Source organism: Watersipora subatra, chromosome 1, assembly GCF_963576615.1.
Source record: "Watersipora subatra chromosome 1, tzWatSuba1.1, whole genome shotgun sequence".
Classification (NCBI taxonomy): domain Eukaryota; kingdom Metazoa; phylum Bryozoa; class Gymnolaemata; order Cheilostomatida; family Watersiporidae; genus Watersipora; species Watersipora subatra.
Genome location: NC_088708.1, coordinates 10,901,337 through 10,925,916, shown reverse-complemented (window position 1 = coordinate 10,925,916; position 24,580 = coordinate 10,901,337). Strand labels below are relative to the sequence as shown.

At 37.5% G+C, this 24,580-nt stretch overlaps 2 protein-coding genes across 2 annotated transcripts in view; one reads left to right on the top strand and one right to left on the bottom strand.

Moving 5' to 3' along the window:
* LOC137394042 (TATA-binding protein-associated factor 172-like) overlaps window positions 1–12,118 on the bottom strand; it is a 28,397-nt gene extending 16,279 nt beyond the window's left edge. The window contains exons 1-14 of the mRNA XM_068080763.1: window positions 12,067–12,118; window positions 7,227–7,279; window positions 7,006–7,129; window positions 6,054–6,162; window positions 5,845–5,964; window positions 3,061–3,215; window positions 2,841–2,956; window positions 2,511–2,628; window positions 2,161–2,316; window positions 1,982–2,077; window positions 1,146–1,322; window positions 810–947; window positions 301–410; window positions 92–245 (exon numbers count right to left, since the gene is read on the bottom strand). Of these exons, the coding sequence (XP_067936864.1) occupies window positions 92–245; window positions 301–410; window positions 810–947; window positions 1,146–1,322; window positions 1,982–2,077; window positions 2,161–2,316; window positions 2,511–2,628; window positions 2,841–2,956; window positions 3,061–3,215; window positions 5,845–5,964; window positions 6,054–6,162; window positions 7,006–7,129; window positions 7,227–7,237 (1,584 nt within the window). The 5' untranslated portion in view covers window positions 7,238–7,279; window positions 12,067–12,118. The remainder of the gene's footprint in view (window positions 1–91; window positions 246–300; window positions 411–809; window positions 948–1,145; window positions 1,323–1,981; window positions 2,078–2,160; window positions 2,317–2,510; window positions 2,629–2,840; window positions 2,957–3,060; window positions 3,216–5,844; window positions 5,965–6,053; window positions 6,163–7,005; window positions 7,130–7,226; window positions 7,280–12,066) is intronic.
* Window positions 12,119–12,483: 365 nt separating this feature from the next.
* Window positions 12,484–23,922, top strand: LOC137394095 (uncharacterized). The gene is made up of 4 exons (XM_068080817.1): window positions 12,484–12,636; window positions 20,640–20,812; window positions 21,004–21,291; window positions 21,708–23,922. Exons 3-4 carry the CDS (start codon window positions 21,090–21,092, stop codon window positions 23,240–23,242), a joined length of 1,737 nt encoding a protein of 578 aa, XP_067936918.1. The 5' UTR covers window positions 12,484–12,636; window positions 20,640–20,812; window positions 21,004–21,089; the 3' UTR covers window positions 23,243–23,922.
* The last annotated feature ends 658 nt before the right edge of the window (window positions 23,923–24,580 follow it).

The window sequence follows — 24,580 nt, the reverse complement described above, 5'->3', positions numbered from 1 at the left end:
TGTGAGAAAGCAGAGAGGCCCGCGAATGATATATGATAGGATAATTAGGGTGCTGGACTCGTGAGGCTAGCACAGAGCTGTGAAAGTTTACCTCAGTGAATATTGAGTTCAGCATTTTTAAGGAGGCTCTCCTGACACTGTTTATGTTATGAGAAAGAAATGGCCAGACCCTGGGAATGCGTCCAAGTAGAACCTTGCCACTACAGTAGAGGAGAAAGAAGTAGCAGACATGAGCCGACAGAGCGCTTACTCAATATGGCAACAGGTGGAACGATGGCAACTTACTCAATACGTTTAAGCCTCTCCACAGTGAGAAGTGCTGAGAGAAGCGCCATCATACTGTGCGTGGAAGAGGTCAGATCATCAAGGTCAAGTAACGCATCCCATAGACTGTTGATCAGTCCTTCCACCTACATATTGCAACACTAGAGACAGCGACACCATAGAAATAATAAGTAGAATAGAGCTAGACAAGTAAAATGTATCATACAGTAGCTGCCAAATGCTAAGTTCTACAATCATTTTCTACACCGAATTTCATCTGCAACTGATGATGCAGACATGACATCACGAAAATATCTGCGCTAGTTATGATTGGCCAGCACCAGACATATATAAAGAGAATAGAAAGAGGTAAAAAAGAATATTATGAATAACTATATTGTTCTGCCTGAAAGTATTTCAACAGAGTGATATTTTATTAAACAAATGTCAATACAAAAGGTAATTGATTCAGTTGGAAAGCAATCACGAGTGGGTGAATCCCAGTTCTACAGCAAGTAAACCGCTTGATGAACTAATGTTAGTACCTTTTCTGGAATTATCTGTTGCAATCTATCAATGATGGGCAGGAGGCTTGTCGCAGTTACAGCCCTTACATCATCTACACTGTCGTCTATAAGCTCCAGCAGTGCTGGCATGATGGTCTCTAGCTCACCTGCCAGCTCCTGTGTAGTAAGTTAGAGCAATGATAATTCTATTGCTCTAACCACCGAGCAGGAAGTTAGCGCAGCACAACACCAAGGGACAAGCAGAGGAACCTATGTCTGTGGCAGAGAATATATTCATATTCACTGCCACAGACAGTTATTGGAATACACAGTTGAACATGGCAAACAAACTGAGCTGAAAAACAGAACTGATACCTGTTTAACAGCTATAATGTATTTAAGTCCTAGCATAACTCCGTATCTCACTTCCCAGGTCGGGTGATGTATGATTTCAGCAAGCTTTCTCACTATTGTGAGCACAGAGTGTTTGGGCAGATACTTGCAGACTGTCCCAAGCGTCTGAGCACATGTCTCTCGTACAGGAGCTACAATCTAAACATTTCTAATAACATAACACCATAAACACACAACTCCAATATTTACTTTCGTCATATAAAACAACTATCAGCCCATGTAAATACATATGTCATTAAAAAAAAAGTATAAAACATAAATGCATAAAACTTTGCAAAAAAAACCTCAATGTAAGCTATTAAATTTATTCAGAAACTATATTAATAACATACTAATCAGTGAAAAGATATTTTGTTATTTTACCTTAGAGATAGATGAACCAAGGTGCAAACTACGCGATGCTTAGATTCAGTAATAGAGTGAGTGATAGAAACATGCATTCTAACTCACTTACCTTGCACCAGGAATAGTTTAATCTACCTTATAATATAGTTATAATTCTTGTCATTCCCATCCTTTGCTTTGAACTTTCACCAGCGGGTTTACTTTTACTTAAATTACTTAAATTTTTACATCATGTTGGAGATTATTTCGTATGTTAAGACAAACGTTTGCTCAAATTTTGCATCACGTGTCGACAAATATAGAATTAATCGAAATCGAGGTTTGTCCGTATTTGTGAACAACCTTGCATCATCAGGGTAATGCTAAGACAACACAACAACGCGCAATGAGAAGACCTTACTGTCGCCAGTTCTCACCGGAAAAATAAAAGCATGTAAGACTCTCTCTCTTACCTCATCGGATATATAATCTCCAAATCTGTCTAACGCTAGTATGCACACTAGCCTCACAGCCAATGTCTCTAGCCAATCCTGATTCTGCTCATCTGCCTACAAGCAGCCGGAATAAATAAAATAACTATTATCAAAGACAAAAATAAATACAACAGTGCGAGTGCAAATACAAATAATACCTGTTCAAGAGAGACAACTCCAGCGCTGTAGCCACACTGGTTCACAAGTCCTCTAATTAGCGTGGCAGCTCCATGCCTAACTTCCCATACAGGACTGAACAATTCATTGCACAGAATCTCAGAGAATTCCAAGAATGGCCAGCTAGTATCTTCCTCCTATTGAGTATTGAGCTTACGCTAATAAAAACAGCTGAGAAGCTATGCAGTGACAAGGGTGACAAGTGTGAACGGTACTAAACATAAACCATTGCAACTATATAACTTTTAACTAATAATTGGACTAACAGCTGACTAGCACAACGAGCTATCAAATGTACAAAGCGCTCCAAGTACGGAGAGCTCATTCCTACCACTGCCTCTTCAGCAACAGTGTCCAGGAGAATCTTTTCTGTTTGCCCGGGCTGCTCGACTGCCACATTCATAGTTTTCAATTTCTTTGTACTGCTTGAAGGTGCAATGCCACCACCCCTGCCAACAATGGAAAGGCTAACTAACAGATTAAATAATGTGCAATCACAAATCTAATTACAATTACAAAAATAATGATTACAAAGCCAAGCAATACATAAAAACATTCACAAGGAATAACAATATAAATGTCGGAGAAGGTATTTTTTTCTAACGTAGCTGCAGACTAAAACCAACAAACATCGTAAGATAATAAGTATCCGTCTGCATACCCACTAGCTTGACGCTTTAAATCCAGTCTTGCCTTACGTTTGGCCACACTGATCTCCCTCACACTCATTCCCTCTACATTTAGCTGTGAGTCAACAATCTCCTTCATTTGTTGTACCTGACAAATTAATCACTAGATCTATATACAAAAGCTTCAATCTCTGCTTTGCTACTGCTAGGAGCTCGAGGGCGCAAATGACAAGACACATGTTACTAACATACGGAGACAGTCTTGATAGGTGTCATAGAAGAGCTCTCAGCTGGCTTCAAGTCCTCATCATCAAACAACTCGAGACCTTCCGCTACAGGCCCTTCCAAACCGAGCTTCTTATTCAGCAAGAGTTTTTGTCGTAGAATCTTCTCCTTGTCATCCAGACCTACAACAGAAAGTTTCTTGCACACTACTCTAAATATTGTTAGAAAAAAATCTAGATTCTTTACATTCCTTTACATGAGTGGTGCAAGGTAAACTGACCGAAATGTAAAGAGATGATATATACTAAGCTGGGATGTAACGTTGAGTACAGATGACTTGAGGCCCTGCATATGGCATTACCTTCTGTACTTTGTATTCTAGCCTACCACTCTGTCATATCACTCTACCTTACTACTCTACCTTATCACTCTACCCTACTACTTACTATCTGTTCTCCCTCCCACTCTACCCTACTACTTGCTATCTGTTCTCCCTCCTACTCAACCCTACTACTCACTATCTGTTCTCCTTCCCACTCTACCCTACTACTTGCTATCTGTTCTCCCTCCCACTATACTACTTGCTATCTGTTCTCCTTCCCACTCACCCTACTACTCACTATCTGTTCTCCCTCCCACTCTACCCTACTACTTACTATCTGTTCTCCCTCCCACTCTGCCCTACTACTTGCTATCTGTTCTCCCTCCTACTCAACCCTACTACTTACTATCTGTTCTCCCTCCCACTCAACCCTACTACTTACTATCTGTTCTCCCTCCCACTCTACCCTACTACTTACTATCTGTTCTCCCTCCCACTCTACCCTACTAATTACTATCTGTTCTCCCTCCCATTCTACCCTACTACTCACTATCTGTTCTCCCTCCCACTCTACCCCACTACTTACTATCTGTTCTCCCTCCCACTCTGCCCTACTACTTGCTATCTGTTCTCCCTCCTACTCAACCCTACTACTTACTATCTGTTCTCCCTCCTACTCAACCCTACTACTTACTATCTGTTCTCCCTCCCACTCTACCCTACTACTTACTATCTGTTCTCCCTCCCACTCTACCCTACTAATTACTATCTGTTCTCCCTCCCACTCTGCCCTACTACTTGCTATCTGTTCTCCCTCCTACTCAACCCTACTACTTACTATCTGTTCTCCCTCCCATTCTACCCTACTACTCACTATCTGTTCTCCCTCCTACTCAACCCTACTACTCACTATCTGTTCTCCTTCCCACTCAACCCTACTACTTGCTATCTGTTCTCCCTCCCACTCTACTACTTGCTATCTGTTCTCCTTCCCACTCACCCTACTACTTACTATCTGTTCTCCCTCCCATTCTACCCTACTACTCACTATCTGTTCTCCCTCCCACTCTACCCTACTACTTACTATCTGTTCTCCCTCCCACTCTGCCCTACTACTTGCTATCTGTTCTCCCTCCTACTCAACCCTACTACTTACTATCTGTTCTCCCTCCCACTCAACCCTACTACTTACTATCTGTTCTCCCTCCTACTCAACCCTACTACTTACTATCTGTTCTCCCTCCCACTCAACCCTACTACTTACTATCTGTTCTCCCTCCCACTCTACCCTACTACTTACTATCTGTTCTCCCTCCCACTCTACCCTACTACTTGCTATCTGTTCTAATCCCACTCTACTACTTGCTATCTGTTCTCCTTTCCACTCTACCCTACTACTTGCTATCTGTTCTCCTTCCCACTCTACCCTACTACTTGCTATCTGTTCTCCCTCCCACTCTACTACTTGCTATCTGTTCTCCTTCCCACTCACCCTACTACTTACTATCTGTTCTCCCTCCTACTCTACCCTACTACTCACTATCTGTTCTCCCTCCCACTCTACCCTACTACTTACTATCTGTTCTCCCTCCCACTCAACCCTACTACTTACTATCTGTTCTCCCTCCCACTCTACCCTACTACTTGCTATCTGTTCTTCCTCCCACTCTACTACTTGCTATCTGTTCTCCTTCCCACTCACCCTACTACTTACTATCTGTTCTCCCTCCTACTCTACCCTACCACTCACTATCTGTTCTCCCTCCCACTCTACCCTACTAATTACTATCTGTTCTCCCTCCCACTCTACTACTTGCTATCTGTTCTCCTTCCCACTCACCCTACTACTTACTATCTGTTCTCCCTCCCACTCTACCCTACTACTCACTATCTGTTCTCCCTCCCACTCTACCCTACTATTTGCTATCTGTTCTCCCTACCACTCTACCCTACTAATTACTATCTGTTCTCCCTTCCACTCTACCCTACTACTCACTATCTGTTCTCCCTCCCACTCTACCCTACTACTTACTATCTGTTCTCCCTCCCACTCTACCCTACTACTTACTATCTGTTCTCCCTCCCACTCTACCCTACTACTTGCTATCTGTTCTCCCTACCACTCTACCCTACTAATTACTATCTGTTCTCCCTTCCACTCTACCCTACTACTTACTATCTGTTCTCCCTTCTACTCTACCCTACTACTTACTATCTGTTATCCCTCCCACTCTACCCCACACCTGTACTGTATCTGTTCAACCCTCTCGCTCTACAGGGCTGCTTAACTTCGCAGTAGAAAATTACTATTGTTACCTGGATTAATTGAAGTCTACAATTGAATTTGTGTCCAAGATCGTAAGCTTTGTACTTTGCTTTGTAGTAATATTTAATCTCAAAGTCACTTTTCATAACAAACCCCAAGGAAACCTAAATACCTTGCCCTTACATAAACTTTCTCTCTACTATACTGACATTTATTTCCTCACCAATAGAACCGATGTCAAACTGTTCCTCTTCTGCACTCAAAAGTGATGCACCATCTTTTAATACTGCCATTATATCAAACTTTGTGAGTGACGCATTTGTTGGCATGTCTCTGGTGGCCTCTAAAACCAGAATACAAGATAGGTTACAGGTACTTGTAAAAGCATTTGCTTTACCAGCTAAGTTTGTTCAGAATATAATTTATTATTACCATCCTTAAGAAATTCTTGACTAAATGACACATTCTTGGCAAGAGACTCTATTGCGTTCCCGGCAGCAAGTCTCGTCTCCCACGTACGGCTTCTCATCAACACTAATATCTGCAAATAATAGTAATCTGTCTGAAATATGAATGATAGTTATCATGATTTCCTATTGGTATTTTCTAGTGTTGTCATGTTTGCAGCTACTCTGAACATATAACTTTACAGAATTGATTTCATGAGGCTTTTGATTGACGGGATTGTCAAACGATACGAATGGAAATGAAGAAGTACATAAAAATGAAGTTTTTTAAACCATTACCACCTAGAGAGGTCAACAACTGAAATGAACCTGCAGTATGTTACTAAAAGTTTATATAGACAGCTTCTTAGTAAATATTTGTTGTTTTGTGTCTTCAACATGTTGAAGCAAATATTTTTCCCAATACATTGAGATTGGTAATTCGTCCTACGAACCAAAAATTTACGATTAATCCTGAATACATACTGCAAGTAATTATGTATAACATCAAAATATATTTTTAGAATTCCCTGAAAAACCAAACAGAAAAACAAATGAAATTATAAAAGTAATAATCAATAAGAAGAGACATACACAAGAATGGAAATGTATACTCAGCAATGTGTAGATAGAGGCAGGGAGAAAAGAGCGCTGTAACTCTTAAGCACTGTAAAATTAGACTAAGTAATGTTTAATCTAACTTAGCTTATACATTTCTGATCATTGTTTAATTTTCTTACATTATATCCTTAACTTTCATGGATTCCACTTTCACCTGTAAAGTCATATTTTGAAAATAACTTCAGATGTAGAGTAAAACACTTGCTCAAATTTAATATCGGGTCTGTTGAAAAATGTGAATGTTGAGAAGCCCTTTCACCAGTCTGAATGCATTTGGAAACTCAATCTTATCACAATATCAAGCAAAAGCTGACTACCTTATTGAGAAGATAGCGCAGTTTCTGTGGATGGAGTCTAACGATGTCACCAAGCTGGTTAGCCGCCGATTTCCGAATGGCAAGAGTGGAACCAGTATCCAGTAAAGTAAATAATCTGTCAAGTCTGAAAAAAGTGGATTATGGTGATGGCAAGAAGACGTTCTATTTTTCTATAGAAAAAATTTTTTTTACAGCAATATTTGTGAGAAGTAGCAATTTACCTGGTTTCCATGTTTTTTGTTGCTTAGCAACTCTTTTAAAAGCCTGACGAAATCTAAAATGAGACCAACAACATCAGTGTATAATCTAAGAAAATCATAGCACTTACAGGTGTTAGGGTCATCTCCGCTTTACCATTAGTAATAAGTATTAGCTAGTACACACAGATAAAAGTCAAGTTGTAACAATGTAAAACCAAAAACAATTGTTTATAATTACACATATGCAGTCTATGAAGACTCAGCAGAGACCTCTCACCTATGCGCAAAATCAAGTCATAATGATTGGCAGCACAAATCAACCACTTCTTTGCATGCAAAATATCAAATATTTAGAGTGAATAGTTCTACCAAAAGTTTGATTAGAGGAAAACTGAAGAGAAATAGGCTAACTTTGCACAAATCTATTAAATCTCAGAATCTTATTGCCGAGCCAAAGGAATTGATGATGTTTTTTGCACAGGCTTACAAAATGTAAACTTTCTAATCGCTAATTATTACAACCTATTCTTATATTTTGTTTCCATTACAGAGTATAATGGTTCACATACTCGTTTAAACGAATTATTTGATTTCTAAAAAAATAACGTGATATTACTTTGGCACAAGTATAACAGGTTTCTAACAATTACAATGTAAAAAATGTTATAGAAAGGTTGTAAAATGTACCAACTGACTGATGAAAACTAAATGGTGACTTCAGGTCAAGAATTTGATTAAAGATGTGGTTGCGTCAAAGAGGTCAATTTAATGAAATTAAGACCAATAAAAGGCAAAACATCAGCTACAAATTGATGTCATTTTTGTCTTTGTAGACTAACCCTGTCTAGAAATATATGCGTTTGAATGAGGCCATCTTTTAAAAAGCTCAGATTCGAGCGGGTGCTTCATTAGTGACGTAACGAGTGATACATCTGAAAAGAGTCCACGAGCGATAAATATAAGATCGCTTCATTAGCCAATCATCAGCACGAAATTTTCATATAGGTCCAATTAAATATTATCGCTCGTAAAACGGGTTGTCTGTGATTTGGAAGATTCTGGTTATTAAGGATCCTACTCTATTACTAGTTAGTCACGCGCATTGACCAGTAGTAGATTCTACTAGCTACGTGCATCGAAATCGATATTTAATTGACATCGTTAATTTACTGAATTACTGCACCGACACGTTTTATTGACGAACAACAGAATTGTAACAATGTGAAGGTGACTCAAAGTTTTCTGAGCATCAGTTGATTAAAGATTGGGGCAGACCGGCTATGGTTAGAGCTGACAGGCTTCAACAGCGTTATGCTGCGGAGAAAGATAGGAGAATGGAGGTAAATTTATCTTAACTATGAGTATCTTTTGAATATATTCTAAACCAAAGGTAGTAATTTTATTACTCATGAATACATCTCCTAATAAGTAAAATAATAGCTTTTTGTTATCACGAATCATCGTTTCACCACTTTTTATTGTTTCATCTAGCGATAACATTTGCTTAAAATTTTCTTTGGCATTTTCAGCTAGTAAATTAGATTTATGATTAGAAATCACGTTAATTTCTCACTTGCAGAAAATGAGGAACATCGATTGATCAATGCTTATCTTTAACTTTCAGAAACAAAGCTTCGAATTGTTGGCTTTGCGTATTTATGCTTTTGTTAAACATTTATTCATTTTGAAAATCACACTAGACATCTAACTTTTAAATTGAAACCTTTCAGTAGATACGGGTTAGAACGATGCATATATGAATGATATTTGTTTTATTGTTACAGGATGTTCATGTGGTTCATAAGGGGAGCAGTGGTCTCGGTCTGGAAACTGCCATAAATGGGAAAGAGAGACACGAATGTGTGCTGCACAAACCATGTTTTGTTTGAGTTTGCTGCAGTAGATTAATTTGTCCTATTATATGAGATGAAACTATGTGAATGGCCACGACTTGGATGGATGGTTTAATAAAAACTTTATGCTGCAACGAAAATTTTTTGACTTGTAAAAATTATAATAAAATAATATTGTTGAAGACGATGCAAAACATGATTTGCAGAACATATTGAATATATCATAGCCCTGTTGCCATCTGTGCTGAAATCTTCTCTGATGGATGGATTTATGAACTGTAATGCGAGTTGTATTGGCAGGTACTTTTGCATAGCTGACTTAATTCCAACGGACTAAATATTAAGTTAAAAAAATTTTATGCTCCACCCTACTAAATGAAAACGAGTGAGTCCACAAACCGCCAACCAGGTGCAAGAATGGCTTTGGTAATCCTTTACCAGAATAAGTGGGCTAATCTATTTCAACGAAATTGATGTTGTTTTGCGTTCACTATTTCAGTCAACTCATAAAACCATTCGTTTTGTACTTGAATTAACTGGTTGAATGTGACCAGCCAAATTTTTCTACAAATTGATAATGATACTAGATGATAATGACCAGATAACATTGACTATATATGATCTTTTGGGATGCAGTTGGTTTTGCCATATATTCGAACATATTATTTTCAAAGATGGCGGCATGCTTATTTTTTAGTAGCTAGTGTCTGGTGTGAGTAATAACTGAGAACTTAGCTGATACAAAGGCTGCGATGAAATAAGTTAACTCGACGACCTAATTACCATAAACCGGCAGAATAATAGTCTGTACTCGGATGTTTACACGCATTTAGAGAAAGAAATATGACAAGTTCTTAATTTCCCTTATTTGAGGCGTTTGAGACATTCATAATGATGTATCTGTGGCTAGATTTAAAATTTATTCTAGCCAGCATGAGCAAATGCAAAATAAAATTTATGCCAATAGAGCCGCGTAGAACTAGACTTTTATCGCAATAGCCAATGTATGCTAGATTAAATGTATTAAACAGATTAAATTTATATTATTTAATACAACCCTTTTTCTTGTTAACCAGCTTGAGCAGGATTGGTCAATGTGAATTGTTCCTGAATTGATTTGCTATTTTGAATGTGAGAGATAGAGACATGAGAATGAGAAATAGAGACAGGTTGTATCACTAGTTACATCATTTAGGGCAGGTCTGGGCATGTTTTTTTTGGCCTGAGCGTTTTACCGCGATCAACTTTTTTCGAGTTTAATCTTCAAATATCTTGACAATGAGATTGCCTAACACAACAAACAACATATCAACTGATAGATGAGAAAATGCTTACTTTTAAAATCAACTCAAATTTGACGCAACTACATCTTTAAATAACAACTATGTCAAGCTTTCTACACGAGAGTTGATGCCAATAGTTGCGTTTTAGGAACCTTATATATAATCTTATAACTTTAACCTTTGGTAGATATTTACATGATATGAGATAAGCAAGTAATTTGTGATTGGATAAATATGTCTAAAATAATCTTTAAGAACAGGTAAAGTTGGCCTCAATAACCATTTGACAGGCAACTTTCAGGATGCCGCCAATGAATCTAGATTCTGGTAAGTTAATGCCTACACTACCAGAATCTAGATGCCCCAAGTCTGGCAGACCAGCTGACATTAAATGTTTGTCAATGACCCCGATAAGCAAAACTGCAAGTATTCTATGTCTATATGCTTATACAAAACTGTCTACATGTCATTGTCAGTACTCCAAAGTTTGGGATAGAAACATTTTTTAATATTTGTTTGACACATCTTGCAAGTTGCCATTAGCTCAATCCAAAAGCTCGTTAAACCAATGCTTCTTAAGATCATTCTTCAAGTCATCCAAAAGAATTCTTGGCTTTATGCAGAGTATGTCTCTAAATTAGCATTCGATGCTATTACATTGCAATGTAGCACAGACCAAAAAATCTCTCCTGGTTTAGCTAACTCCCAAACATGCTTTGATGACCATTGCAGCTTAACAAAAAAAAGTTTTGTCACTTGATTCTCAGAGTTTGAGAAGGCGCTGACATCAGTGTCATTCGCTAAAATGCAAGGAATAATTGGCAGCTGGATACTAAGCCTTTGGATACGAAAAAACTGTTTTTGCTACACCAGTAGATATTGGACGACATCGTGGACTGTCACCCAAAGCAGGCATTTCTGTTTGACAAGAGCCTACTTAACATTACTACTGGCAAACCTTTTGGAGTGTTACCCAGTGGACAGGCTACAGCAAAGATTGACATAACGAAGTTCAGGAAAACCAAGACAAAAAAAGCTTTCCATTTTTTGTACTAAAGTTAGAAAGTAATGGCCAGCTGTTTACGCACGTTTTCAAGCTCTGGTTTCTCAGCAGTTTTAGCTCCTTAATGTTATAATAGTTTCTTCCAAAAACAAAAGTCAAAACAAATGAGTTTTCTATGAACTTCTAGCCAAAATTTCTGTTATTCTGTAGACTAGACAACCCACTTCAACGCCTATTAAATGATGTTTCGGTTACCGTTTGTGTTATTAAAGTGTTTTTACACCCATGGGATGTAATGAAGTTCAGAAGTTGATTATCCAATTAGGGCAGTTAACGTAAAGACTACTAGGTGTCGTAATTCCATCTTCTTAAGTATCCATCATTTCGACATAAGCAAATGTAATCCCGTTCCAGTCGTGAAATTGTCGAGTTCATTAAATAATGCAAATTTCTGCATTTGATAGTCTTAACGCATTAAAAATGATTTGTAGTCTTCTTGCTTTGTGATTAGTTGTAAAATTACTATATGTAAATTAACAATAATAGTTGTACAATTTAGTAATGATGATAACGTAAATCATAAATAACCGAATAAACTTGTCCGTTTTGCCAATTAACTAGCCTGATATATCCTATTATAAGTACAGCAGAATCTAACATTTTGATTGTTACATAGCAGTATAATGTATCATTGTTCCTAAATCCGCTTCCATGTAACTTACTTCGTTGTGGTAAAATAATTGTGTGAAAACATGAATTTCATAGCAACAAAGGTTATGCGAATTCATTGATGCACCTGCCGCGCCGACCGCCTTCGGTATTTATACTGCGAGCCATTTTGCGTTGTTTGCGAATAAAAATGGATATCCTGCATATGATTGGTCAGAAGAAGGTCACGACAATATAGCTGTGCCCTTAGCCAATAGATGTAAAGTTAATACATATATTTAACCAATAGCAACGGCACAACCTCAGATGTGTAAAATGAATTAAAAGGCGACTACGCATACTTAGCCTATGCTCAGAAACAGTTTATGCAACCATAACAATTTAATATTCAACTGTGTCAAAAACAAGGTGCTTAGGTTAGAAAAAATCGGCAATTTCCGTCCAAGTGGCAAATTGCGGTACCGAAATCTAGTTCATTTGCTCTCAAAAGAGGCTGCGTCTGTGGTAGTGAGCGAATGTCTGTTTTCGGAGCTGTTAAGCTCGCTTGCATCTTTCGAAAATCTGATTGATTGGAGTCAGTCGCTTTCTCAATGCGCCAGAATTTTGCTTTCAAGCAGGAACAGGTAACAAAGGTTTTTTCATGATCGACCATGGTCAGTTTAGTAAAAAATGAGGAATGCGCACCGCTATTGAAAAAGAAGGCCACAGAGATTGGGGTGAATTGAAAGTATGCCGAGTAAAAATATTTTAATCTTACTAGATTTGTCATATATAGTAAAAGCCAATTCAAAACCTTATGGTAAGGCAATGTTCAGTCATAACAAAAACAAGTTAGCGATTGTTTACCTCTGATGAGGTTGAACACTCTTTGTCACCTTTAGTGTAGAAAAAGTGTTTTATATTTTTAACAGTGTGCTCTGATATAACGGTATGTTCTATATAAAATAGGGCATATCTCATGGTATTTAAACGTTGTAGTCAAAACCTGCTCTACAGCCTTGTGTAGCTGGCTGTCACCCACTGCACTAAATAATTTTAGTCAATATAAACTTATTCGTTTTTTTTCAGAGGTATTTTAGCACAGAGTTGAACACAATTTTCTTGACCGAGTAAGTATTAGAAAAGCACAAACTTGGTTTCTACAAATTATAAAGCATGACGGAAGTAGCATGTGAACAATTACCAAAACAATTCTTCACATCCAACATTTAATATAACCCAAACTCTGAGGAGCCATAATGGGTATGTTAGAAAGTTTCTATATCTCCTATCACATCAAGTTCAAAAACAAAATGAGGTCTATTTACCAGTACATGGTATTGTAATAGAGCATCTGTCACACTGCGATGATGTAGCCGGCAGAGAAATTTGACAACTAAGGAAAATTTTCAACAATGTGGAAAAACATTATATTCGTAGTAGATGGCAGTGCTATGCTGCCGGCTTTCTTTCTAAAATAATTTCAGTTTATTTGAAATGGTCTTTGAAAAATTTGACATCATATCTTTACGTTTATATTTCTGCATTTCCATGATGGCTGCTTACTGCTGCATTTAAAAGATTAACATAGCCATTCTGTAGTTATTGCTGTAAGGATATTTTAAAAGCATGTTATTACTATGAGAAAAAATACCAGCTATATCCTGAGTAGGCCTACAAGTTATATACACTTTACCTACTTCCTTCATGGCAAATGTCATCCCACTTCATGGTAGCTGCCAGTGCATGATGTTGCTTTAAGTCATTCTTTTGAGTCTTGCAGCAGCAGTAAACAGCATTACCCACTAGCCACAAATATTTGCCTTGTAAAAAGCAGAATCTTGGCTCTTTTGCTCAATGCTGACCGAGTAGTCTGTTGTTTTTTACTAACAACGCATTATACTAACACTTGCATATACATCTAGTTTTTAGCATGTTGTTTGCCTATAATCACGTAAGCTCTGTCGAATTGCTTCTCTTTCAAATTGCATCATGAATAAAAAATGATTTCTCTTACATTACCCAATGGTTTCAAAGAACAACTGTCTTATTTTTAAGAGCATTTTGGATCTGCCAATTTCTCATTAAAGCCTTTTACTAGACACAAATATTTCGTCGCAAAATTTGAAAGACGTAAGCTGGGTGCCATAAATGGTACGGTAGGTTTCACTCTGTTCTTTGACCTCAGTTTTTGCAACAAGTTCGCACTATTATGATTTGATAAAAACTCAATCCACATTGCAGTTGGAGAAGCAGTCAGTCTCGTAGCATTTTGTAATTTTTATTCAGTTATAATCTGTAGCTTTTTTAGTTGCTCATGTTTGTACGTATTGTGAGAGTAGTTGGCAACATATTGCAATCATTGCCTGTCAATCTTGTAACATTATACTAATCATACTTACTCCATGCTACCCACCATACCCCATCTGACTCCCCATGCTGCTATTGAAGAAAGCAATTTCTAGTACGGTAACTCTTAGGATAACAGAACTTATGCCATATTTTAGTATAGTTTTTCAGTACTATGAAGAGATTAACAGAACAGTGTTCTATAATAGAAACAAAACAATTACAAGTTTGATTATTAATTGCAGTAAAATTATCAATGTTTGTTATATTAAATATCTAGGAATGGCCTATTTGAAATCCTTATTACATTAGCTATTTTTGAGGAAATTTTTACCAAATTTGAATTTGTGTTGAAGAGTTAATGTGAATCCATTTGTCCCAAAGGTATGAGGTGCAAGTGGATTTGTCATGAAATTATGCTCCATTTTAGCACCTGGTTTTAAAGACCGATCTTGCATGGCACCTTGATGTGTTAAACTAACTTGTGTAGTTTTTGTCCTTTTAGCTCGACCCATTCATGAGAATTGCACAATGATTTTTTAATCTACCAGTAGTTTTCAATGTAAACAGATTGTTATAGTTTTACACTTTGTGGAACTGGAGTCAACCAGACATGTACATATGCAAATTGAAAAAATTCTGCTTATCAATTAATATTTTGTAAATAATATGTTCTAAGACTAGATTCTTTTGACTTTCAATTGTAATGAAGCTTTACAGAATTGATTTGATGAGGTTTTCGTATATGTCGAAGTGACTTTGAATCGGAGTGTAGTTTTGATGGTTGTGGCGATCGATCTTCTCAGATACATCGTCACTAAATTCATGGCAACCACCACAGCAACAACTAAAATATTAATTGTTATTGATGTAACTGAGTCATTATTAGCATTATTTTGTAGACATTCTTTTACTGATCACTTTGTATTATGGGTTTGTAAGGATCAAAGTATGTCAAAGTGGTGAACATATAGAAGTGACATTCAATTAAAGGGTGGCATTGTATTTTTCTACCCTTCTACTACAGTGGCTTTTTATTAGAGGTGGTGTTCAAATAAAGGTGTCGTTCGAATAGAGGTTTTACGGTAATTGTAGGTTTTGCTTGTTTTCTTGTTTGGTAACTTTAGACAGCATAATAAACTGATTTTGGTAGTGTCTTATCCAACTGTCCTAAATTGCTAGGCTTTCTAAAACTATAAGCAAGTCATTACACGTAGCAAGTTAGCCATAATATGTTATATATTATATACGTATATACTGTACACATATAAAATAGCGCATATCCGTGTTAAATTTTGTGTGTTGTTAACTTATACAGTGAAACATGGATAACTCGCCCTCGGATTTAGCGAACACATGGTTAACTCGACTGGATTTGTTTGGTCCATTCCCACGCAATGATAAATGGCTCTATATAACTCGAACTCAACACTGTTATAACGAACTGTTTTTTGCCCTACGGCTACCGAAACGGTTGCTATCGCTTTAGAAAATCACTTTATTCCAAGCCATAGAGGTAAACCTCAACTTTTCGTAATTCATAAGCGTCGTTATTACCTCCATCGGCACAATATTTTGTCAACGACTGTTCTAAAGGTTTGGTGAAATTATATGTGGTGATTTATACTGCTTTACGATGAATAGCACGGGCTAGCCGGGTCACGGGCGCAAGTATTTTCGCCACGCACATACAAAACAAAAACAGCATGTTGTTTTTGTTTTGTATTTGCGTGGCGAAAATCCTTGAGTGCGTGACCTGGCTAGCCCGTGATGAATAGTTTTCCGACGTTGATTCCGTGTTGAATTAACGTCGGAATGTTGAATGTTGAAAAACGTCTTAAAAATTGTAATTAAACGTATACGTTGTCTTAGCTAAAAAAAACTATTCATCGTTTGACCTAAGCACAAAACACGTGTGTACATTCAATAAGTATCCATTCAAAAAGCGTGAGTGATATACAATGTACCGTAAAACTTTTAATTGAACTGCCTCGGAGTGTTGCTCTTAACGAATCCCAGATAAAGTAAGGTAATCTTTGCATAAACTTCAAGAAAGATCGGCAAAATTGATCGTGGGTAAAACGCTCAAAAGAAAAATATGTCTTTTCTTTGAGCATTTCAGCAACGATCAAGTTTTGCCAATGACAATCTAAAAAACGTCCTGGCAATAACATCACCTCAAACAACAAACCAATCTCAAGTGATAGAAAAATCTCTATAATTTTTGATAAAAACGTTTTAAACTTTACGTTAGAAGCATTTAATTTGAAACAAGCCATTTGTGCTTTTGATTTATATTATAGTTTGTATATGTGCATGTATCTACTAATAAATAAGTAAATACATGGACTTGTGACAGTGCTCTGATAACATGAACACTCTGATAATTCAAACACTTTTGCTCGGTCCCTTGAAGTTTGAGTTATCCGAGTTTCACTGTATGTGTATTTTGTATATATGTGTATATATTAGTGTATGTGTTGACTTAAAAATGCTGATTATCTTCCTTACAAAGTCATATAATTGTACTAGGTTAATGCCCGGCTTTTATATGCTTCCGCTTTTTACATTACCGCTAGTTGAATGCACTGCACAGATGACATATACATATTTAAATATACATACAGTCAAACATGGATAACTCGTCCACGGATAGCTCGAACACATGGTTAATTCGAACATTTCCTTTGGTCCGTTCCCACGTAATGATAAATTGCTATAGATAACTCGAACTCAACACTGTTAATTCGAACTGTTTTTTGCCCAACGGCTACCGAAACGGTTGTTATCGCTTTAGAAAATCACTTTATTCAAAGCCATAGAGGTAAACTTCATCTTTTCGTAATTCATAAGCGTCGTTATTACCACCATCGGCAAAATATTTTTGTCAACGACTTTTCTAAAAGTTTGGTGAAATTTGATTTATACTGCGATACGATGAATAGCACGGGCTAGCCGGGGCACGCATGCAAGGATTTTCGCCACGCACATACAAAACAAAAATCGCATGTTGTTTTTGTTTTGTATGTGCGTGGCGAAAATCCTTGAGTGCGTGGCGTAACCCAGCTAGCCTGTGATGAATAGTTTTCCGACGTTGATTCTGTGTTGAATCAACGTCGGAATGTTGAATGTTTAAATCGTCTTAAAAATTCTTGTAATTAAACGTATACGTTGTCTGAGCTACAAAAAAACTATTCATCGTTTGACCTAAACACAGAATTCGTGTGTACATTCAATAAGTATCTATTAAAAAAGCGTGAGTGATATAGAATGTACCGTAAAACCTCGTAAAACTTCTAATTGAACTGCCTCGGAGTGTTGCTCTTAACGAATCCCAGGTGAAGTAAGGTAATCTGCATAAACTTCAAGAAAAAACGGCAAAATTGATCGTGGGTAAAACCCCAAAAGAAAAAAATGTCTTTTCTTTTGAGCATTTCAACAACGATCAAGTTTTGCCAATGTCAATCTGAAAAACGTCCTGGCAATAACATCACCTCAAACAACAAACCAATCTCAAGTGATAGAAAAATCTCTATACTTTTTCATGAAAACGTTTTAACTTTACATTAGAAGCATTTAATTTGAAACAAGCCATTTGTGCTTTTGATTTATATTATAGTTTGTATATGTACATGTATCTACTAATAAATAAGTAAATATATGGACTTGTGACAGTGCTCTGATAACTTGAACGCTCTGATAATTCGAACACTTTTGCTCGGTCCCTTGAAGTTCGAGTTATTCATGTTTGACTGTATACATAAATTAAATCAACCATGATGGCCCTGCACTGTTCAGTGACATTTATTTTAGTTGACACCAAATTAAGTAAAACACATTTAAAAACACATTACCCACATTTAGCTACTTGTAAACTCTCTTTCGGATGATGATCTATTAGATCATCTGTTAACCATTATCAGGTGTTACTAACATCAAAAGAAACGATCTGTGGGACAAGCGGATGAAGAATTCATTCTACAATAAGCTATTTTTAGCCATCATACCCGATTATTGCTTTACTGTGTGGCAGTAAAGCCTGGTTTCCACATATCAGCGCAATGGTCGTGCGCGGCGCAGTGACCGTGCGCAATGTATTGCGTCGGCTGTGATGCAGCGTTTCCTAAGCGCGCGTAGGCGCCATGCTTGCATCGAACAAGGTTGGTTATTTCTGCTTACTCTTTCGGACAGGAGACCAATTTCTTCCCGATATCAACTAAGACAGACTAAAATATCTCTCTGTTTGCATTGTGGGATAGGTTGAAAAGGTCGAGCGGTGTATTGTGGGATACATCATCGCACGCACCTGTCGCAAGAATCCATTCGGTTGGATCCTTGCGATCATCGTGCGTTCGTCGTGCGATGAGGTTTCCACATCACAGCTGGCCTACGTACGAAGTCGTGTGCCTTGTTGCGCACCTTGCGCTATCATATCCTAGGACACTTATATTTCGCTAGTATTTAGTTTCGTGAGTAGCACACAGAATAAAATTTCGCTGCAACTTAATTTCGCGGCTCTGATGAGTGCGAAAATATAGTGATGTGAAAATAAATGCAGTGGAAAAAACAGATTACATTCCTCAGGTCCAGTTTGCTAATAAGAAAAAATTTCAATTTGGGACTAGTTCGTATTTGTAAACCACAGGTTGAAATGTGTGGGTGAGATCGGCAATTCAATTTGATCACTTGCTGCCATTTGTTTTTTAGACTATCAATGACGTCTAGGTTCCTCCCGCTGTGACTTTCACACTTGAATCCCAAGAAAATAGATAGGTAGCAACCAACTTCACAACCAAAACTGTATAACCCTTACGCTGCCATAAACGCATTTATGCGTTTTCTAGGGGCCACTGCCATAAACGCATTTTTGGACTTTCTCAGCAATTGTCTGGTAACCTGATTTTATTATTTGTTGACCACATAACCCACGGTCTTTAAGTGTTTTATGAAATTGACTGTGTTGTCCGAAGATTTCTCTATAAAATCAGCCTAAAACAACGAAGCAATTTTAAACTTTTGTTTGAGAATTGCTAATCTAAAAACGAACATTTTTCTGTGAGTTCATTAACTACCCCGCGCGAGTCATAAAACAGGTAATTAGTTGTTGAAGACATAATAGCCAATTTAGATTTTCGTGATTATACAGATAATTAAAGTAGAACTTGAAAAAATACTGTATACATATCATGAAGCAATATCGGCAATTTTGGTAAAATGGCTGGCACTAGGCCGGTAGCTAATTTGTACATGGTTGGCAGTGGAAGAGATAATGTGGTTAGACCTGATGAGGGTTGATATTGTTTTTGGTTGGTAATAAAATTCATCACTACAATAATTATTCTGCAATTTTATGACTTCACCTACCAGACTTTCATCCTCATCAGTTACAAATTCGGTGACTAAACTGATATAATCTTAATTTGCTTTGCCATGCTGCTCAGTCGGTGTATTAGCTATAATGAGTTTACCAGAAATTTCCCATTGATCCCAACCACAGACGAAAATTGCCTGCATTTCTAATATGACGATTTTATTGTGGATATCAATAAACAAAGCTATTTAACTTCGCGTTTTCGCTCGTTCGTTATGATAGTTTAGTTTCGCTCATTAAATTTTCGCGAGAGGATGACACCGCGAAAACGCGAAAATTAGATGCCGCGAATACATAAGTGTCCTAGGGTATGCAAACCAGGCTTAATTGTGTACCTACTCTTCTATCTAGTAACAGTTAATTGCTTGTGTTGACAGTGTTGGCACTGTCTAGCTTATAAAAGTAATGAAGTGAACCGAAAATAGTGAAGCTCTCTTGAATAAAATCCTCATCTTTGTTTTCTCGGTTATTATTCTGATTTAAGGCCAGAACGTATGTGTCACTCATCGATCTAGAAACTTTTCTTGCTGGAAATGTTTGATCCTAGACTGATTAAAAAGCTTCTTTTAAATTCCTTGCATCAGACATTAACAATTACGTTAGTTAGCGCAGTTAATAACAATAATGAGGGAATGTTTCATATAGTTACCTAGCACCAGTCAGTTGTTTACCAACTGTCTCTGCTATATTACGCTGCTCTCAACTTGTGTAATCTCTCGAAAGTGATTTAAAGTAATCTTTATCCATAAGCAAATATATAACAAAGCCTATGGTATTATATTGTTATATTATTTAGACCTTTATTATACTAGTGAAACTAAACCAGACTTAGGTTTTGATTACCTAGTAGCAGGGAAGGCTAATAGTAAGCATTTGGTTGTGAAAGTGTCTGTTGGCCTTGTTGACATACTCAACTATTAACTATAGAAGCTAGGAGCCAGTCATACTCAAGACATCCTGCAATGATGATGTTCTATTATTTCCTGTGACAATTGCCCTGTTGCCTCTACGTCGTGTGGTCAACAATACTTCAGTTTCGGTTTCGTACTAAATTGCTGCTGACTCCTCATCTGCTGCTTTAGTGGTTAAACTGCTGCTAGGTTGGTTGAATTTTTACTTGTTTCGTTTTAGTTGCGATATCTGACAGCACAGAGCATGGCTTTTATTTGCTTGTGAAGAGTAGACCAATTTCAACATAGTGATGATTCATATTTGTTTATTCGTGATGTTCTCTTGTAATAATGTTTAGTTACTGTTAATGTTTTTAGTAATTGCCTTATCTTTTTTGTAGATGCAATACATTGCAAGCCATCAGCTAGAATAAGGCGAAGCTGATCTCCAACATATCTACTATTTCGTAAACTTCTTCATTCGGTCATGGCTGATGAATCGGGGCAAAAAGCCATGCTCTACTTTATAGAGGTGCTAATGAACAGCTCTGTGCCGCTGTCTATTGGTCAGATGGCTGGCAGGTTTGGTAGTAAGAACTTCACACCAGAGATGAGAGCTGCTTCTGGCGGTAATGAGGATGGATTGAAAGCTTTCCTAACAAAGTATCCATCACTTTTTCACATTGAAGGTATTGATGGTTGTCTATTTTTTCCATTAGCTGTTAGATTTTGCCCGTTTCTTATCACAGCCGATCTAACTGTTGCTTGCTTGACTTTCCATGCTCTACCTTCTATCATCTCCATGGAGCTACCTATATTTTCTCTCATTTCGTTAGATGACCAAACATGGCAAATAGATGTATCAGTTTCTATGTTGAGTACATCGGTATGCAGGGTTTTAGCTTGTCTTTATCTGGATGCTCAAAATTCATGCATATCATTTTAGTAATCGGATGCTCTACTATTGCGTTTTTTCATTGTTGCGTCTAAAGTACATTGACTCATTTACTAATATTGCTTCTAGATTGTTGAACTGTAAATCTTTTTTCTACTTTCCAAATGCAACTAACAGTACTCTTGTTTCACTGTTTTAACTTGTCGGCAGGTAACTTGGTGTCAGTAAATACTCATGGAGCTCCTCTACACGACAGCGTAGATGAAGATGACACTGATCTTCCCAAGTCAACCATGTCAGCCGTGGAGTTAGAATTAAAAGCTGTAAGGTACTTTCAGGACAAGCTTCTCAAAAAAGGTCCCAACATGAACATCAAGAGTCTAGCTGGGCATCTTTCGCAAGCACCTGCTGACATGAGAAATGCCGTCGGACCTCAAACTGAATTCAAATCTTTTCTTGTTAAACACAAAGACATCTTTATCATCAGTGATGATGAGACAGTCTCTCTTACTGAAGATATTTTAAACAAACCAAAATCACAGGCTATAATAAACAGAAGTGAGAGCGACAGCAGTATCGATTCAACTGCGGCTTCCAAGTCTATTAGCAAAGACAGTAAAAGTAAACCGCAGCCAATAACGATGACATCAAGTGAATATAAAACCATGAAGTTTGTCAAGGAGCTGATAGAAAAATGTAGTGGTAAGATTTCTCTGATGGCTATTCTAAGCCATATACCTGCGGATAATGAGAATATTAAAAATATTCTAAAAAATGATGAAACGAAACTGAGGGATTTTGTATGCAAATTTCCCAACATTTTTGTTCTACATGAAAACTTTGTGGCACTAAAGAAAACGAGGTTGAATGTCATAATGGCCGGCAGTCGACCGAGTCCGGCGAACAGCGCAACTGACTGCTCTATTTCGCCTCCTTCAAAGCTTGAGTCTCAATCAGAAAGCATGAGCAGTTCACTTGCTTCCAATATGACGGACTCTATGGAGAAAGTATCTTTTAGCTCGTGTAATTCCTCGTCAGTTAACAGTGGCCCACAGTCATATCGCACGCTCAACAACCACAAAGGGCCTGTCTATCATCTTGCCAAACTGTGGGGAATCATTGATCTGGGCCGTCATGAGCATGTCTTTTTTGACCGGTCTATTCTCCCCGATGGTTATGATGATCTGGTTAGGCATTTCAAAATTGGCCAGATTCTCAGGTTTAATGCTGTAAGGGCGGCGCGTGGAAGCAGAGCTCGGTGGAGAGCAACACATATCTGGAGGGATGGCGAAGATATCCGGAGCATGTATGGAACAAATTCTACATTTAGCCTAACAGGTTTTAATTCAACAGGATTGGCAGATGAAGTAAATAAACTATTACCAAATGCAAACTCTAACACCAATTCAAATCTCCCGAGTGACAGCTATGCATATGTTGATGCAAGTCAGAGCAACACGGGTTGTATTCCAGTTTGGACTCTTAACACCCACCTTGATGGTGATGGCTCTGATGAAAAGGGAATTCCAACGTTAACTATGGTCCCCGAATCAAAGTATATGCAAAAGTCAGTAAACAATGACAAGAAAAAGCTCATACCCGGTTACATGCTCGTACCAACTGGTGATTCACAGTCGAGGAAGGTCAGTATGAATGGTACTAGTCAGCTCACTCGTGAAGTCGCTTGTCAGACAATATCTACCGGCGACATAATGGCAACACAATTGTACCAGGAGGAGGAATAATGGTCTAAACTAAATATGACTGGCTGATCTTCTGGGAGATATTTCAATCAAGATCTAGTTTGTCATTCTCGCTCATCACGTAGAATTCTTCCAGGTGGCTACCTAGTACTGACACTGAGTGCTCACTTATTGCTCAAGGTCACTTTGCTTTCACGCCACTTTACTCTTAAAATGTTTATTTAAGCACGTAACATGGTTGGATAATTAATGAGTCAGAAAGCGTGCAGAAATGTGACTTGATCAAGTAGTAACCTGTTGAAATTTTCAGTTTTGTTAATTGGTTGATGTGATAGCCCTGGTGCTCTTCGGAAGATTATGTTCTGTTTTGTTGAATCTAACTCTACATTATATATTTATGTACATTTGCGTGCAATGTATATTTAGTTCATTTTAGCTTAAATTATTATTGGTCAGTTTCAAGTATTTGTTTTTTCTATTTTGTATTATTTTTAGGTTTGGTTGATATTTATGTTGTGCTTCCTATCATATGAAATTGCCTTTTCCGAGTTCTTTGCCAGATCCTTTGCGAACAATGCAAATGTGCTTTTGATAGTTTTGTTAGGCCCATCTCACCTAGGTAACAAATTTCATTGCAATAACTACATGATGCTCAAAGTAATTTATTTGAATATTTATTGGTAGACCATACAGTGTAGAAAATAAAATTGAGTTGGAAAATACATCCCACTGCACAGTTTTTGCTACTCTAGCTTTGAATCACTTGGCCATCGCAACTAATCGGCAGGATGCACAAAGTCTAGTATCGATTGCTAAATTGAGTTCGAACAGAAAAATAGTGGCAAAATAGGATGTAAAAGTAAGTTTTTATTGGAATGTAGTTGCTGGTAAGACCTAAGCGCCTGATGACAAGTACAGTATATACATTACCCTGTATCGGTGGCGTAGCTAGGAAAAAGGCCCAAACTGGCACGGTGACGGTGTTAACATTCCTTCAACCATTAGTAATATTACTACTGCTATCAAGTAGTTCTACCAGATTGTATTAGCTTTCCTCTGTTTAAAAAATCCCTTTGGCAGTATAAAATTAAGGGTGGCTAATGCAGCTCAATTCGGTAGTACAAAAAGGTGCACATTGATATGCTCTTTCGGATAAGGTATGCTATTTTAAGGATCTGGTATTGTCACTATTGTATAAAATTAGTAGGCCTACAGGTATTGAAATCTTAGTCTGGCTCAATCATGACTAACAAACTAATCACCATATCTATTATTAGATGAGAAAAGCTCGTCGCTCTAGATTATTGTATTCCTAATGCAGTATTATCCCTTCACCACTTAGCTCTCTAGGATATGGTAATGTGTGTAGGTGTTATGTAG

What these genes read in the sequence shown, in the direction of transcription:
- LOC137394095 (XM_068080817.1), top strand. Translation starts at nt 21,090, where the DNA reads ATGGCTGATGAATCGGGGCAAAAAGCCATGCTCTACTTTATAGAGGTG. An exon ending in ATCACTTTTTCACATTGAAG is followed by an intron (nt 21,292 to 21,707) that starts GTATTGATGGTT and finishes ACTTGTCGGCAG; the next exon opens with GTAACTTGGTGTCAGTAAAT.